Below are 18,322 nucleotides of genomic sequence, written 5' to 3' on the forward strand. Positions count from 1 at the left end.
ATTGGAACCAAAGGTTTTGCAATTGTCAATGCTGTAAAATTACCCATGCATATAACTTGTAAATAAAAAGCTATAATTAAAAAAAAAAAAAAAAAAAAAAAAAAAAAAAAAAAAGACTGTTCCAAGAATGCTCAAGCTCCTACTAAACTTTAAAGGCATGTTTGCTATCTGAAGTTCAGCTGTGTGTAGGATCTCACGTGTTACTAAGATTTGGCCACCAGATAATGACATTTTCTAGCCATGGGAAATAATACTAAGGCATGGAAAGCCTGTGGAGAGACTATCTCCCCCCTCTAAAAGATCATGATTATTGAAGGATCTATCTTGGAGTGCTCTGATCAATCTAGAAATATCTTCTACTGTATTTAAGAATGTATTTTGTTGAAAGATCTGGATAGTAAAGTCATTAAGACAAACTGAATTAGAGTTAAAACAACAGAAGGGCCTTAAGTCTAAAAATACAAAGGCAGTAGGGTTCTAAAAGGGCGGAATATCAGCCCCACCCTACCACTCCTCACTTTTTCTGATCACTGCTCAGTCTTGAAGAAGGAATCTTGACTATAGGGAGCAACTATCAGAATAGCCGAGCTGAAATTGACTTAGCAGGGGGCGAGGGGGAAGTTAGGAAAAACCGCCCTCCTCCAACCACAAATCTAGCATGATTTTTTTGTTCTTTTTATTTTTTTTATTAAAGCTTTTTATTTTCAAAATGTATGCATAAATAATTTTCAACATTCATCCTTGTGAGAAATCTTGTTCCAATTTTTTTTCCTCCCCCACCTCCTCCCCAACATGTGCAATTCTTCTATACATTTCCACAATTTTCATGCTGCACAAGAAAAATTAGATCAAAAAGGGAAAAAAACGAGAAAGAAAACAAAAAACAAGCAAATGACAAAACCAGTGAAAATACTATGTTGTGATCCACACTCAGTCCCCACAGTTCTCTCTCTGGGTGCAGATGACCGTTTATCACAAGATTACTGGAACTGGCCTGAACCTTCAACAATCTTTTATTGTTGAAAAGAGCCACCTCATCAGAATTGATCATCCTATAGTCTTGCTATTATAGTGTACAATGTTCTCTTGGTTCACTTCACATAGCACAAGTTTATGTAAGTATCTCCAGGATTCTCTGAAATCATTTGATCGTTTCTTACAGAACAATAATATTCCTTAGAATTCATATACCATAACTTATTCAGCCATTCTCCAACTGATGGGCATCCACTCAGTTTCCAATTCCTTGCCACTACAAAAAGGGCTGGTAGAAACATTTTTGGACATGTGGATTCTTTTTCCTTTTTTCATGATTTCTTTGGGATACAGGCCTGGTCAGAGACACTGCTGTATCAAAGAGTATGCAAGTTTGATAGCCATTTGGGTATAGTTCCCTACTGCTTTCCAAAATGGTTAGATCAATTCACAACTCTACCAACAATGTATTAGTGTCCCAGTTTTCCCATATCCCCTCCAACATTCATCATCACCTTTTCCTGTCATCTTAGCCAATCTAAAAGGTGTGTCCTAGTACTTCAGAGTAGTCTTAATTTGCATTTCTCTGATCAATAGTGATTTAGAGCATTTTTTTCATATGACTAGAAATGATTTTAATTTCTTCATCTGAAAATTGTTCATATCCTTTGACCCTTTATCAATTGGAAAATGGCTTGTATTCTTACTTGAGTCAATTCTCTATATAGTTTAGAAATGAGGTCTTTATCAGAAAACTTGAATGTAAATTCCCCCCCCCCAGTTTATTGCTTCCCTTCTAATCTTATCTGCATTGGTTTTGCTTGTGCAAAAATTTCTTAACTTAATATAATCAAAATTATCCATAAAGTACTTCCTTCTCCACAGATCTGAGAGGCAGACTATCCTTTGTTCTTTTAATCTTCTTTATAGTGTTCCTCTTTGAGTCTAAATCATGAACCCATTTCGACCTTATTATCTTGGTCTAGAGTGTTAGGTGATCAGCGTTCTTTCAAAAAAAGAGGGCTCGGGATGACGTTAGGGGCAGAGGGCTAAGGGAATGTCAACACCATCACTCTCTCCCGGAGGGTTCTAGATTCTAGATCTTGACTCCATCTCTCAACCAGGTTGGAGGTGATGGTGTGACGTAGTAGAAGCAGGAACTAGCGCAAGCCGTGGGGACGAATGTCAAAGAGTTGAGTGAGGAGGAGATCCCAGACTCCTGAGGAGAGGCACCATCTGCCATGTTCAGCCCAAAGTTGCTGTCAGAAAAGTGGGAGTGATGGTGGGGGCGTGAGAGGGATGGGGGGAAGGTGCTGGGAGCGACCAACTATTCCCTAGGAAACGACACTCGAGGACAGCCTTCCGCCCCCGTGCTTCTGCCCCGGGTGATTCGCAGTGGGTGGCACGGGAGCAGGCTTTCTCTGCCACTCTAGGGGGAGGGAGGCTAGGGAACGAAAAATGACCCCAAGGGTCCTGGAGTCCCCCGCTAGGCCACATAGGCGGTGATGGGGCCAATCCTGGGAGGGAGAGCGCGAGGCTCCCCCTTCCTTCGCCCCTAACTAATCGCGGTGGGAGATTTGAGGGTAGGAGTATTGCTGCTCTTGCAGTTCTTCCTCCGGCCACCGAGGGGCGCTAGGGAGATGGATCAGGTGACCCGAGTGCGCGCCTCGGGGTGGGGGGTTGCGAAAAGCTGCCTCGTTTGGGGCCGGCCGGGAGACGCGGAGCCGCCGCCGCTGCTGTGGCCGCCACCACACCTAGTGGAGGAGCCGGGGAAGGCGGCTCGGAGCTGGAGGGGGGAGAGTGTGGGGCGGAGTGGAGAGCCGGGGGTGGGAACGGAAGGACGGGCGGACAGGAAGGTAGGCGGGCAGGCAGCGGGAGCCGGTGAGCGGCAGCCGGGGGAAGGGACCCGAGGCGGTGGCGGCGGCGGCGGCGGCGAGAGCAGCAGCGGCAGCGGCAGTAGCAGCTCGCACAGCAGCAGCAGCAGCCGCGGCGGCGGCGGCTCCGTGCTTACCGGCCGGCGGGGCTGGGGCGGGCGGGCCATGGGAGCACTCTCCTGAGGCGGAGGTTGAGGGCGGGAGGGGAAGGGAGGAAGCCGAGAGCGAGTGAACGGGAGGACACGGAGCGAGGGAGGGAGCGCGGAGGCCGCGGGCCGCTGTCTGGGGAGCGGGGTCGGCGGCGGCACCACCATGTCGCGCTCGGTGCTGCAGCCCAGTCAGCAGAAGCTGGCGGAGAAGCTCACCATCCTCAACGACCGCGGCATCGGCATGCTCACCCGCCTCTACAACATCAAGAAGGTACGGACTGCCGAGGCCCCGGGGCTGCTGCGGGCGGCGGCGGCGGCCGGCAGTAGCCACGGCCGCCGCCGCCGCTCCGGGAGGGCTGGGCTGGGCTGGGCTAGGCCGGGCGGAGGCGAAGGAAGACGGGGAGGTGGAGGGTGGAAGCGTTTCGGGGGAGGGAGGCCTGAAGGACGCATCCAAGGGGAGAAAATCCACTCCTCCCCGCCTCCCCTCCCCAACCTCTAGTCAGGGTTGGGCCCCGGCGCGGCCTAGCTGTGGAGTCCCGGGAGCCTCACCTCTGCCGCGGCCCCGGCCTCTGCAGCCTGGGGAAGGAAGCCGCCAGAAGCCATTTCCCCGCTCTCCCTGGGGAGCTGGGATCGGGCTGCGAGAAGGGGCGTCCCTTCCCTCCCCACCCCCTGTAGCTGCTTCTCTTCCCCAGCGCTGCGGTGGGGGCGGGGTGACCCGGACTGGGCTATGAGCTCGGCAGGAAAGGGCTGGAGGGTGGGGATGCTGGGCGAAGATAGGGAAACTTGCTTGTTCTGGAACTGAGGCAACAACTTGAGAAATGGAAGGGCTAGTAAGCAGAAAGGCCCATGGGGGGCCTACCCAGCATTACTCGATGTTCCAGTCGTTCTTGCCTTTTGGGAAGAGGGTGGGAGGGAAGAAGGATGGAAAAGGAAATGGCTCACCGGATGACCCTCACCCATCTTCACCCTGCCAGTTTCTCTTAGGCTGCTAAGTAATGGCCTTTTAAAGGGTGTTAACATTTTAGGAAGATTTCATTTTTGAAGGTAGGGAGGAGGGAGAAGTGAGGGTGGAACTAATTTTCTTCCAATACTTAGGAGTTGTGACTCACTAGAACAGGAATAACAACCTTAACTTTGCTTTTCCTGCTGCCTTCCTTTCCCCTCCAATTTATATATACATATTTGGAGAATCATGTATATGTATTTTTAAAAGGTCTCTCTTAAAAGTTGACTCTGTCTCCGAAACAAAATCTGCAACTGTTAGCTACTATTCTAAATATTCTTTGATGTTTTGAATAGCTGATAACCCATTTGTTACCCATTGCTTTAAAAGCCTGTAGTTTAATTAAAACAGTTTTAAAGCTTCAGGTAGCTTTTTCTTTTAATTCACAAGGTTATGCTTATATATTCTAGGAGGAAAAAAAAGCCCCAAAATAATGCTTTCTTGTTTTTGGAGACTTAGTCAACTTTGCCAGTTTGGGTAGATAATCTGTTCGGACTAAAGCTATTTCAGTTCTTAACATTTGGATTATATGCATACTTGGTTTCTGACTTATTACTGTTTGCCGCAGGATTATTTGTTAATTTTAAATATTAAGTAAGACGCTTGTTTTCAAGAATTAATAACGTTAAGATAAACATTTTAACCTGTTTAAATTTTAATTCAAAATAAGTTTGTTATATATTTCATAATGGAGTTGTTTTAAAAGACTTAAAACTATTTTGTTGAGAATCGCTTATTTTGGTACGGCCCCTTGTATCTAAAAGCATTCTTCAACACGTATAAAAGAGTTGGCTGTCCGTGTAATCTGATGAACCAAGAATTCTTGACTAGGTTTAGGGTTATTGGTGCATCAATAGATTTCAGAAGCTGCATGTACACAAGCTGTGTATTTGAGGGGAAAAAAATCACATCTTTCAATGGAAGTAGTTTCCATTGTAATCTAAAAAAAATATTATTCTGAGAAGAGGTCTATAGGCTTCTATAGACAGCTAAAGAGATGTATGATAGAGAAAAAGTTAAGAACTTCTGTGAGTATGAGTGAGCAGCAATCAATCTTTGTTGTTGACTTTTTGTTAAAATTTTGTTAAAACTGAACAAGAATTAATTAAATAGAACGATTAAAATGATAATTTATTATAAATTCTTAAAAGTAAATTTAGGTATATTAGAGAAAAGTTAGTGGCATTCATTTTCTATTGAATTTACTGTGGAATCTTTAAGTGTTCATAAGAAACTTGGGTATTGGTTTTAAAATCAGAAGAAATAGCAAGTCTAACATTACTAGAAGGTACTAGACATGTGGTATTGTGGTTAAAGGAAATGGTCTTGATGGTTTCTAAAAGAGGAAGTAAGAGTAGCATTAAAAGTGATTTGACCAATAGAAATTCTTAGTCTTCTAGAAACATTTTTACATGTTAAAGTACTCGGTGTAGACTTTGTTACATTTTCTTACTTTCACAAATTAAACATTAGTAAACTAAATTATGGAGTTTTAAGTGCCCATATTACATTACAAATTTTTGTGACTCATTACTTGCTTATTAAGTACTATTCCATTTACTCCTGAGAAACTATCATGGAAATGATAAAATTCAGAATATGTGTGATTTAAAAATTTGTGTTTCCATTATGTATTTTGAATTATTACAAAAGGAAATAGTTACGAATTTTAGTTTTGTTTTTATTTCATTATCTTCTGTACAAAATTATTGCTTTGAATTGTGCCAACAATTACATTTTAGTTTGCTGCCATTGATTAATATCATATGTAAGTACTAATATATCATGTTCAATATTAGCCTTTTAGTCCATAGAACTGCTTACAATTCTCAGCCAACAAGTGGCTGAAATAGTCAAAAATCCTCCAAAATATGAAGAAAATAATTTGCTTACCAATTACTTGACTTTTTTGGTCTCACAGTTTATACTCTTCAAATAAGATTTGTAAAGTAGAATTGCAAATAAATTGCTACCACATTCTTTATTGATAAATTTGATAATATTTAACTGAAACGTTCAAAAAGTAACATATTACAACTAGAAGTCTATTCTGGAATATTCATTTCATTAAGGCTGTTGAATTAGAAAAATAGTATCAGTAATAAGATAGACTTTCTTTTATAAATTGTACTAGACATTAAGAGTATGTTTCCCTACATTAACGATGGATGAAATTTGATTTCTTAAAAATTTTATCATTTTTGAAATGTGAGAAAACTCTTCCACTAAAATCCTAATGCTCTTCTCTTGGAAAACTATTCTAGTAGTACATAAGCTCTGGTAGGTCTTATTTTATTAAGTAAGAGATACTTATCATACAGGCCTACCATTTTGCTGACTATGTCTGGTTATCTGATAATTAATTTAACTAATGTTGAAGAAGCTCATCACCAGAGATATGGCAGTTGAGTGTTGATTTTTTTTAGTCACTGCAATGCATTAAGACAAATAAAAGTTGAAGTTACCTTTGGTGGAAGGAATGAAACTACACTGATGTCATTTAAATGTTGTATTAAGTATAAGGAAATCAGAAAGAAGCACAAAATCCCCCTCCTCTCAAAAGAAAAAAAATTGCCCCAACCCTAGCATTTATAAAACGGGGTGGAAAAACACAATTTAGCATTTTATTTATTCCTTCATTTATTAAAAGGAAATACAGTTATCTGTAAGGTCCTTTCTAGTTCTCAAATTCTATTATTTTTATCTCATTTCATTCTTAAGATTGAACTGAAGCTCATGGAAGTTTGGCATAACTGGAATGTTTTCTCATTGCCAGCCTCATCTCATCTATAAAATGACAGAAAATAGCATGCCCTGATTTCTTTATAGATTTGTTGTAAGAATGAAATAAGATAGATATGTGAAAGAAAAAGACTAGAAAGTGGACCATCATTTTATAAGTGTAGGAAATTTCTACAAAGGTAGGCCAACCTCTTTCTGCAACTTAAAATCTTCGAAAGTTTCCTAGAGTACTGAAAAGTAATTTTGTTGCCCAGGATCACACATACATAGTTGAATGTATGTGAAAGAGAAAGAGAGAAACTTGAAACCAAGTCTTACTGTCAACATTTTGTATACTATATCTTAATCTTACATCTTTATATGTGAAAACACTTTAAATACTATAGAACACTTTCAGGCAGTCATTTTGCTGTTTAGGAGTTTGATGAAGTTTAAATCAACTGTTGATGCCTTAAAGTGTTGAAACTTGTTCCTCTGAAGCTTTTTCTTTCTTTCTTAAGGAAAAAAATCAGTGAACTACCCAAACCAGCTAAAGACTTTCATTTTTTATTTTAGTCTCATAGCTTTATTTTTTCCCCTTATTTTACTATACCATTGTTGTAATCTTTACAGTATTCCCAGTGACAAATGGGGCTAGTTTATCTAAATAGCTATATATTCCCTTTAAGAGTTCATTGGTTGCCTCAAATATTTAGTAAAAAAGGACTAATATTTCAATCATTGATGTTCTTGATTGCTTGGTAATTATTTAGCTGCACACTAATCTTTATCATTTGTTATTTTTTACTCTGATCTTAACTGTAATCTATCCAAAAGAAAATTAATAGTTTTCTCATTTTTGTGTACTGTGCTTCCCTAAAGGGAAAAAAAGAACCGCAGCAAAATAAAGTATAATTCTTCATTTCTTATTTAGTATTAAAAAAAAAGAAGATGGGTTTTGCAAGAATAATACAAACTTAGAGAAACCATACCTCATTCTTCCCTTGCTACTTTTTTTTTCTCCTTTGTTTTGGGCAGAGAAGATTGAAAAAAATGAATGTAGATATTTGTAGAGGATATATAGTGTTGTAGTTCTCAGCAGCAAGAATTTTGTTATGACTTGCATTGCTTCTGCCTTTTATGAGCCTATCCCTTCACTACTGGGAAAGTGCTGTGTGCAGGTATACTACTCAAATGTGAATTTCTTGAAGATAGATTCATTTAAACTGAAGAAAACAATATTTCTTGCTAGATTTGAAAACTGAAACACATTTCATCATCTTGTTAAACAAATCCATAATTAATTTTTGTGTGTGTGCTGAGAAAATTGGGATTAAATAATTTACCCAGGGTCACACAGCTAGGAAGCGTTAAGTGTTTGAGGCCAGATTTGAACTCAAGTCCTTCTGACTTCAGGGTTGGGGCTCTATTCATTGCACTACCTAGCTGCCCCTCATAACTAAGTTTTAAAAAAAAATGTTCTTTTAAAAAAATGGTGGTTTTTTTTCCCAATTTATATTTGATAAGTAGGCCAAGTAAAGTAGAATAATAAAGAGGTAATACAGAGGAAAGAATAATTCCTATATATATTATTGATTTTGTTAAATATTTCCTCATGTAAATTTTTTTAACAGTCAATTTTTAAAATTTTGGGTTCCAAATTCTCTTGCTCCCACACCTCTGATATCCACTGAGAAGGCAAACAATATATCAGTTATACATGTGAAGTCATACAAAACATTTCTGTATCATCCATATTATAAAATAAAAATACAAACCTGAAAATAAAGTTTAAAAAGTAAACTTCAATCTGCATTCAAAGATTACTTCATCAATTTTCTTTTTTGGAAGTGGGTACCCTTTTTCATCATGGGTACTTTGGAATTGTCTTGGATTATCTTAATCTGTTCACAACAGAATATCAGCAACTATTTTGACTTGTCCTATTCAGTTTCCAATTTATTTCTATTTTACCTTTACATCATCAAATGCATCTATTACCTGTCTACTCATATATCTTCCATCCTAATTTAGTCTCTCATCAACTCTCTAGATTATTGCAACATCCTTCTCAATGCACTTGCCTCAAGTCTTCCCCATTCCATTCTAAAACACATTGATGCCAAGGTGATTTTCCTAAGGAACAGATTTGATCATGATGTCCTTTTCTTACTAAATACACTCATGGCTTCCAAAACCTTTAGAATCCAATTTAGACTATTTGGCATTTAACAGTGCTTTTCTTAATTAACTTGTGACCATTCTATGTTTCAAGCTTTATTATGTGTATTATTCATCCTCATGTATACTACAGTGAAGCTAAACTGGTCATTTATCTTCATATTTGATTCTTCATTCTATTTCTATGCCTTTTCTGGGGACTGGTTTTCCCTTGCCTAGAGTATACTGCCTCATCACCTGTGCCTAATATAATCCTTAGTTTTCTTCAAGGCCTAGCTGCCAGTTTATTCTCTTCTCCCTCTCCCCGACCCCTAAGTTGTATCTTTTAAAACGTATCTATTATCTATATTTCTAGGGCAGACACTGTTACTCTTTTGTCTTTGTATCCTTTGCCTAGTTATCTGACACATAGTAGGCACTTTAATACTTAACAGATTTATTGAATTTTGCTAATCTTAGCCCAGTTATTTCTTATTCTGTTTTCTTTTCCATGTTTTCTCTTGTAAATGATTCCAAAACACTAAAATGCTGAGGACCTTTTTCTAATCTCGACATTTAGTAGTTATCACTGGGCCACACAGCTCAGCCATTAGTTATTCTTTGCTCATGTTATGTGGTTGGTTATCTCCTTTATTGTTCATACCTTTCTCTAATAATATCCTTATATGATTACTCTTATGCCATTTATTCTTTGTTGTATTTGCTTTCTTTAATTCTTTGGAGACTGACCTTCTAGAATTTACAGTCAGCCATATAGTTTTTCAAGAAGAATATTGATATCTAAAGGATGGACCTTGTTTCAATGAGATGCTTGGGTCTATTAAAAACATGACAAAATTTTCCAAAGATAATATAGTTATTTCTTCCTTTTCATTTTATTGTTCACTCATACAATTTGACTAAGAGACTTATGAACCAATTCTGTGAGTTGTCCATCCAACAAAGCATATATTAATTTGAAACATTGTCTTTTCAAAGTCATCCAGATTTGCAGTGTTCAGTCATCCTTCACTTGTCTATCAGTAATTAAGTCTTGTAATTTTTTTATAACATCTCTCAACTACATTCTTTTTGCTCTCCATTCACACAGCTACTACTCTAGTTTAGGCTTTCTCACTTGGTTATTGAAGTAGCCTTCCAATTGATTTCTCTGCTTCAAACCATAGCTGATAAAAAACTTTCCTGAAATACAGTGTCATCTTCCGACCAAATGTACTCCTATATCTCTCTAGTATCTCTAAGATCAGATATAAATTCAAATAAAGATTCAATTGAATCTTTTGCTTATATTACAACCCATCACTTTTTTTTTTTAACCTTTCCAGTCTAATTACATTCTTCCAACTTCCACATAGTCTACAGTTTACTTGGCTGTTCTTGCACATGACACTCTATCTTCCAGCTCTGTATCCTTGCCCTAACTCTTTCTTTTGTATTTCCAAACTTCAACTCAGAGAGTTCCTGACTTCTTTTAACACTTAGCTCAAGTGCTAATGCTTTTGATGTCCTTTGCAGCCTCTAGCATCATCCCTTGTAAAGTAACATTCACATCTTCAAGTCTCTGGACTCTTTCTTGAGCTAACATGTATAGGAGAGCTAACACTCTCTTCAGTAGTTTACCTTTGCATTAAAATTGCTATGTATTAAAGAAAAAAATTTATATGACTTGATTTTACAAGTGCTTATCATAAGCACTGCAATTTTAGATGATTACATATCTTGTGAAGTCACTTTTTTTTGGAGAAATGATAAAATCATTTCTGTCAACTCATTTGTTTTGTCAAGAAATCTTTATTTTCTGCTTCCATTTAATGTCTAGTTTTATTTATAGCAAATAGATCTAAATTAATGTGATTTAATTCCCCAATAAGTATGATCACCATATGGAGAACTACTGTTAAGAAGCATTAATTTTATTTAGTGTAAACTAATACTTGGTCTAAAATTTTCATGATTATTAGAACTGAATCTTAACCCTCTCTTCTGCCAGTCTAGAACTGTCAATGCTGAAATGAAAGGGGATCTTGAGAGCCATTTTGTATTTTGTTGTTGTTGTTGAGATGAAATGCTCATTACTAAATGGCCAGTCTATTGGTGAAGCCCCTCAGTACTGATCTTTAGAAAGTAAACAATTTGATAGTTGCTAGGACTACTGTTCTTGAAACCTTTCCAGCATGGGATAGAACCTTCCAGAGCTTGTTCTCTACTGGCATAGTCATGGACCTAAGTCTATCTCTAGGCCACAGTGAGCATATATAATGTCATTGTTTACAATTATAGCAAGTTATTTTGTATATTGTGATTCTTGAATTAACTAATGATTAGCATAGAGGAAGTTACTGAGGAAATATGGTTTAATTTATAGAAGTAGAATAGCTAGTATGTTCAAATATGCTTCTTTTGTGAATATTTAAAAAGTAGGTTAATAGGAAACTATTTTCTACACTTTAGGCTGTCCCAAAAAAACACATTGTCAAAAAAATGAGTATATAAAGTTGAAGGTACTTAAGCATTCTGACCTGATGATTTATACAGGTATTTTGTACATTATTTTCACTACCCTTTTTTTTTGGGGGGGGGGGGGCTACTTTAATAATAATCACAGTAAATGGAATTTCAGTAATTATTTTTAAGGATAAGTGAATATCCTTTTCTAGAATGGCCATTATTTGTGCTAGAAGGACTAAGGAAGGTTATACTTCCTCTATTCAGGATACGTATCATATATCAATATACCTACCTTTTTTTTTTAGTACTTGAGATTTTTCCCCCCCCCCCCCCCCCTTTTTTTTTAGAGACTAGGTTTCCCTATGTCACCAGACCTGGAAGCACATCAGCCATTAGGGCTCAGTTACTGATTCTATTTCAGACCTGTGCTGTTTTGCCCTTTCTAAGATAGTTTGGTGGCCAACTTCCTCAGAGCTCACCATAATGGTGCCAGACTTAAATATAGTCAGCTTAGCCCACTGCAAAGCAGAACTCCCAATAGCCTCAGCCTCCCCAGTAAGCAGAGATTAAAGGGGTTAACCACCAGTTCCTGACTGTGTGTGTGTGTATAAAGCCCCTTTTTCTCCAAGAATGAATCTTAGTTATATTTGAACTTTGTTTCAAAATAGGTTTCCAGGTGCCTTACTGTTTAAAGGATCATAGGTTTCAAAATGGAAGGGACTTTAGAGTACTTCAGGTCCACACCTTCATTCTGAGTCACAGAGAGATTAAATCATTTACCATGTTCATAGAGGTAATAAGTTTCTGAAGCAAGATTTGAAATTTAGTCTTTCTAATGTCAAGTCCAGGTCCCTTAAAGAAACATTTTTATTTTCAACCCATTTAATTAAGACCAATGGGTGAATTTTTTGCATGTCAGGAAGAAAAGTGAATTAGAGCTTTTTAGATGTTCAAATTTAAAGAAGTATTCAGTTATTTTGGAGGAATAATTTTCCCATTTAGTATTAATTTTTTTATTAGTAATTTGTGAAGTGTTTGGATACAGAGCCTATTTTTCACATTTCAATGGACAAGAGCAAGTATTGATAGTAGCAGCTTCTTTTTAGTCAGGGGAATTTAATAAAATGAAAATTAGCAAGAGAATTTTACAGTGTGTATAAATTTATTGAGTTCTTGAAAATGTATTCATTTTAAACTAAAAAATATTTCCTAAAATTATTGTTTCTTTTTTTACTTTCAGTGTACTCTTCTGAGTATAATTGTGCTTTAAAGTATAAATTGTGTTTATAAATAGGACCAAGCAGTACCAAAAAAAATTAACATAATATCTTTACTAAAAAAAAAAATAGCTTAGAGAAGAAATGGATATAAAACAAAATCATTGTTTTTGAACTTGTAGAAAATAAAAAATTTATTTAAGGAAAAGAAGAAAGAAAATAGTTTCCTTACCAATTATTAATTTTTCTAGTTTTAGTATTTATTTCAGTGTATGATAGGTTTGTGATTCTGATGCAAATCAGAGAGTTATGCAATGTTTAATGAAAATTTTTTGAAAGTTGTTGAGGCCAAAACAAGCAGTCATTTGATTCCTGTTCTGAATATGAAACTTTCCAAATTTAATCAGCTACTACCCAAACTTAAAGCTTATTTACTTCAATGTAGCACTTACCAAAGTTTGGACTGCCATGTAATAAATAATAACTCATCTTAGCATCATGATGAGTCATCATGGTAAATTTTAGTGGAGGACTTCAGTTACTGAGGTATGTTAAAATTTGGAATCCTCATCTTTGATATACAGTTTTTATGTAATAAAATATTTTTATTGAATATTTTCAGAATTTGATTTAAAATATAACAATATTTCATATTTTTCATATTTTTGTATTTTAAATCAAATTCTGAAAATATTCAATTTTTACACTGTAAAATATTTTTATTGAATATTTTGTCCATATTTCCATTACCCTTCCCTACAACGTTGGCTTCAATATCTACTTCACAAACAGTATATATAAAACACCTTTTAAGCAATATATGATATCACTGTTTTAGTTTGATTTCTTCATCTATGAAATGGAAATAATAACATTTACCAATAGTTATCCTATATAAAGTGCTTTCTAAAGTGAACCATCTGGATATCACAATGAGTCAGGAAGACCCAAGTTCAAATTTGGCTGCAGATACTTACTGTGTGACATTGAACAATTCACTGTCTGTACCTCAGTTTCCTTATCTATAAAATGGAAATAATAATGATAGCATTGATTTCTCAGGATTGTTGTAAGGGTAAAGTGAGTTAATATTTGTAAAACTCTTTGCAAACTTTAAAGTGTTTTTAAAATACTGGTATTATTACAAAGTATGTGTAGGTGTACTTGTGCTCAACCAACACTTTATATAGTGGTTTTCTTTAAAAAAATTTATTCTGCATAAAATTGCAAGAAAAAATTTTAAACTAGTTCAGATAAGCTTTCTTTTTATTTTGTGTTAGGTGGCCTGTGGGTTTTTAAAAAAATTATTCTGTGTGCAATTGCAGGAAAGTTAAATTTACTTTTTAAAAAATGTGTAGTTCAGATGTATCTTTGATAGCTTAATTAGTTATTTTTTTTTTTAGAGGATGAGAATTGCTTGTGATTTTGTTGGTGTAGGAAAATTCAATTTGGAAACTTTACTAAACCAGTTTGACATATCCTCTATTAGTGTTAGAAAATTTTTTGCCTTTGGAATTGGAGAAGTTTAATGACTTATCTAGAATAACATATCTAGTACTGATCACATAATAGATTGGAATGCAGATTTTTCTGTCTCTGAGGCTTGACTCCCTGTCTCTACTGTTCTATGTTGTCTCTATTATTTCATAATAGGTAAAAATAAATCATTTCCAAGAGCTATAAGTTTATCATGTTGCTTTTGTAGTGAGGTTTTATAGTATATAAATGAATACTTCAAATGTAACAATTTACTTTTAATGGTACAATCTGTCTGAAATTTATAAGCAACTTCTTGTGGTACTCTTCATTTCAAACAATTCAGAAGTACAAAGTAAAGATTAAATTGCATTAAAAAAGGAATAATCTTGTAATAACTCTTTCCATGCACATTGTTTTGTCATTTTGGTTGTTCTTGGCTTCCATTTACTTTACATTGTCCTTTGTATCAAATAGAAATTTCTGTATACATTCAGTAGAGTAGTGTGCTTAATTGTGAAAAACAGGCCTCTGTAAGTAGATAACTTCATAATGTTTTTATTGAATGTACATGTCTTAATTAGTGTCCAATAAAAATCATTTGGAGAAATGAATGACTGCCCTAAAATTTTGCCATTTGCAAAATTTCTTCTATTCCTGTTACATTCCAAACTAGTTATGTTATATGGTCTAATAGACCTTATTTTTATACTAAGTGTGCCAAGAGATTACTCTTTCAAATTTGAATTAGTCCTTTCCTACAAAAAAACAACTAAATATAATAGAAAATATTATTTGCATTTGAAACTCATTTATTATGTTTATTAGATGGGTGATAATATGTAAAGCAATTCCTCTGAGCCTTTTTTTATAATGTATTAAATGGAGAAAATAATACTTCTACCACCGACTTCTCTCAAAGTTGTTTTAATTGTCAGATATATAGTCATTGATTACTAAATTAAAAAGCTATTAATAACTGGTATTATTTATTTTATAGTTTTTGTTAAATCTGATGAATGACCTAAAATTTTTCTCCTTGACATCTGACCATAATTATAATCCTGTGAACCCTAAACTCACAGAGAAATATTTCTTCTCTTTAAAATGCATTCTTTTGATTATTTTTTGGTTCCTTTTAATATTACTATACTTTCAACTTAAGTGTAGGCTTTAACTATAAATTCTGTAATGCAGAGTCTGTTAAAATGCTATGTATTTTAGCAGAAGTGAATAATAAATGCAGGATGTCCCAAAAAGTCTTAATATAATTTTAAGCATTTATAACTTCAGAAGTATAAGTGCTACTGACTTAAAAAAAAAAAATCATTTGAAAGGTTATTTAAAACTTTAAATTATTTTGTTGTTTCTTATTAAAATGATGTATCCTTCTGGTTAAAAATGGTGTGTCCATTTTCAGTATGATAAGATAGTCATTTTCTTTAAAGATGACATCTCCAAGAAAAAGAAAATGTCTTGAAATATGAATATATTTATTCCATGTGTTGACAGTAAATAAATAGACATTTGATTGGTAATTGAAAACTAAATTCTGAAAGCTTGATTCTGCCATTAGCTAGCTTCAATTTTTTTTTTTTTGCTTCAATCATTTTATTTCCCTGTAAAATGAAAGGGTTGAACTATATTAATTCTAAGGCCCTTCCTGCTCTAACATTCTATTCTATAAATATTAGGCCTCAAGGCATTGATACCAAAGAGTTAAAGGTGTTGTATTTGGAGTGTAGAAGAACTGAATCTAAATCCCTTCTTAGAACCTCCTAGCTTATATGATTCTGAGCAAGTTACACTTTTTGATTTCTATTTATACATCTTTAAAATGAGTATAAAAACTGTGTCTTCTTGACAGGATTATTGTGGGATTAAATGCAATCTTGTTTGTAAAGCACTTTGCACAATCTTTAAAATGGCTATATAATTGTTATTATTTATTTAAATCTTAGGCCTAGCTGGAAGGGGATCTGTTAAGTATCATAGATATAAGCATTAAATTTTTATTCTTCTTTAAGGTTTATAAAAGAGATATATGTTTTCTCTGTCAAGTATAAGTATTATTCCTATTTTACAAAAGGAGAAACTGGGTGTTAGAGATCTGTTGAGATCATTGAGGTCTGATGGAACCATTCTAATTCTGTCCTTACAATATTAGATCTGGAAAAAACTCTCAATATTCAACCTTTTCTTTTTGTAGAGGAAATGGAAGTCCATTTAATAAGAGGTGAGATGATTTGTTCATGGATAATTAACAGAAGAGTCTAATACTAGAATATTTAATCTAGTATTCTCTTGTATACTACTGTAAAACTGAAACAGTACAGTTTATTGGCACAGCAGTAGATGAATTCATTTCATTTTGATTATTTAAAAAATTTATAGGGGAAAAAATCCTCCATGTTTCCTGGTTCCTATTAATTAGAAGTACGTATTAACATTGACAAAATAACAAGTATTAGGCATTTTGTTTCCAAATAAACCTGTTATTCAACTGAACAACATAGTTTTACAGAGACAGTACTGGTGGTTTCTGCTTAAACTTCATGATTATCATTTCATATTTGTAGCAGTCTGCCTTGCAAAAATGGACAAGAAGGTAATAAGAATTTAGGTTGAAAAATCACACTATTTGGGAGATATAGGAAGCAAGTAATGTAATGGGTTCAGACAGCATGACTCAAGATCAGTAAAGGGAAGGACAAATCAATCAATAAGATGAGTTTTAGTGAACAGGATTTGATTGCTGATCGGAAATCATTTGCTTTCTGGCCTAATCTTAGGATCTTTATTAAAATATTATTTATAGCTTTTCTGCAAACATTTAGAGCTTGTTTTACTAAGAAAATTGTAGAGTCATTAACCAAGGAAAATTGTGGAAGACACAATTTTATAGAGATGAAATAAGCTTTTTTTTTAATATTGATTTTAGTTTTTAACACAGTGAATTTGAGGTGATGGGGAGACATCTCTAAGAGAAAATGTCTAAAAGATAATTGTAAATGTGAGTTGGAATTCCACTAAGAGAAATTGTTTGTTATGTATAGATTTAGGAGGGAATGGATTCCATTCAGTTTAGACTTCGCTTATTGCAGTATTCTAGTTTTTTTTTTTTAATCTATTTATTCTTCTGCTTTTTTTTTTCATTGCGAAGTATATATTGTCAAGATTGTACTTTTCTAATAATTATAATGTTATTATTATCATGAAGATGGCACCAGTATTTTTGTTCTCGGCCATGTATTTTCCACACAAAAACCTTTTTGATGTGGGGTTCTTAACCTAGGGTTTATAAACTCAAAAAAAAAAAAAAAAAAAAAAAAACCCTTTTTTGGATAACTACTTCAACATAATTGATTTTGTTTGTGATCCTATATATTTTGTGCATTTTAAAAGCATTTTGATAAGAGGTCCATAAGTATTATTAGACAGCCAAAGGGGGCCATGATGCAAAAAAATTAAAAACCTCTGATTTATGATATAGAGAAAACCAGCTTAAATGAGTTAAGTGGGTTGTTAGTCCCCACTGCATATATGAATTGAAGGTTTGATCTAGGGTGTAATTATGAACATTTGTGTATGAAACAGTAAGTTATTTTCTTAGAACATAATGTTTGAGGATAGTGTATAAGTAAACTTACTCAGAAGTACTTCTTTTGATTATATATCATATGTATACAAATACTACGAATATTATGCATGGATAGTCATCTTGAAAGGCTAAGATGGTTGTCTAGATAGAGGTAGACTACTCAGTTTTCACATATCTACTCCAGCAGAAATCTGAAATTCACACCAGATCAAATAATGACCAAGAAATCCAATAAGAAAGCATAATAAATAATTTCTACCCTAGATTTTCACAGAGTAAAATAGAAGCCTGTGGACACTGGGAAAGGAGGATGCCAGCACCCGGTAAAGATAAACAAGCCTATAGCATCCCAGTATGGTTATAGAATATCGAGGGATATGTGCAGCCTGCAAGAATAGACATTTTTGCTCACTCTTTGAGTATAGGATGGTTGGAGACCCACAGAAAGACTCTTGGAATCTCTCAAAAATAGATTGACTAATGTGATGCAGTAATGTAAAAGATCAGAGCAACTCTTTAGTCTTTGGCACTCTGCTCTAAAAGGCATTTGAGGGTTTTTGAATATGCATCTCTCTGAACCTCAAAGATCACTGGGAGTGTTGAAGAGGAAAGTCAAACCCCAGTTTATGGAAGTCAGTACATAAAGCCAAGCAGATATGTCCCATCATCTTACTTAA

General features: G+C 35.1%; 1 protein-coding gene across 4 annotated transcripts in view; it reads left to right on the forward strand.

Annotated features, from left to right (window-relative positions):
• The first annotated feature begins 3,046 nt into the window (after positions 1-3,046).
• NCKAP1 (NCK associated protein 1) overlaps positions 3,047-18,322 on the forward strand; it is a 105,965-nt gene continuing 90,689 nt past the window's right edge. For 2 of the 4 annotated variants that reach the window (XM_031960356.1, XM_031960357.1), the window contains exon 1: positions 3,047-3,269. In XM_031960356.1, the coding sequence (XP_031816216.1) occupies positions 3,162-3,269 (108 nt within the window). In that variant the 5' untranslated portion in view covers positions 3,047-3,161. The remainder of the gene's footprint in view (positions 3,270-18,322) is intronic. The other 2 variants (XM_031960354.1, XM_031960355.1) reach the window with 2 other exon arrangements.

This window comes from Sarcophilus harrisii, chromosome 3 (genome assembly GCF_902635505.1).
Source record: "Sarcophilus harrisii chromosome 3, mSarHar1.11, whole genome shotgun sequence".
Classification (NCBI taxonomy): domain Eukaryota; kingdom Metazoa; phylum Chordata; class Mammalia; order Dasyuromorphia; family Dasyuridae; genus Sarcophilus; species Sarcophilus harrisii.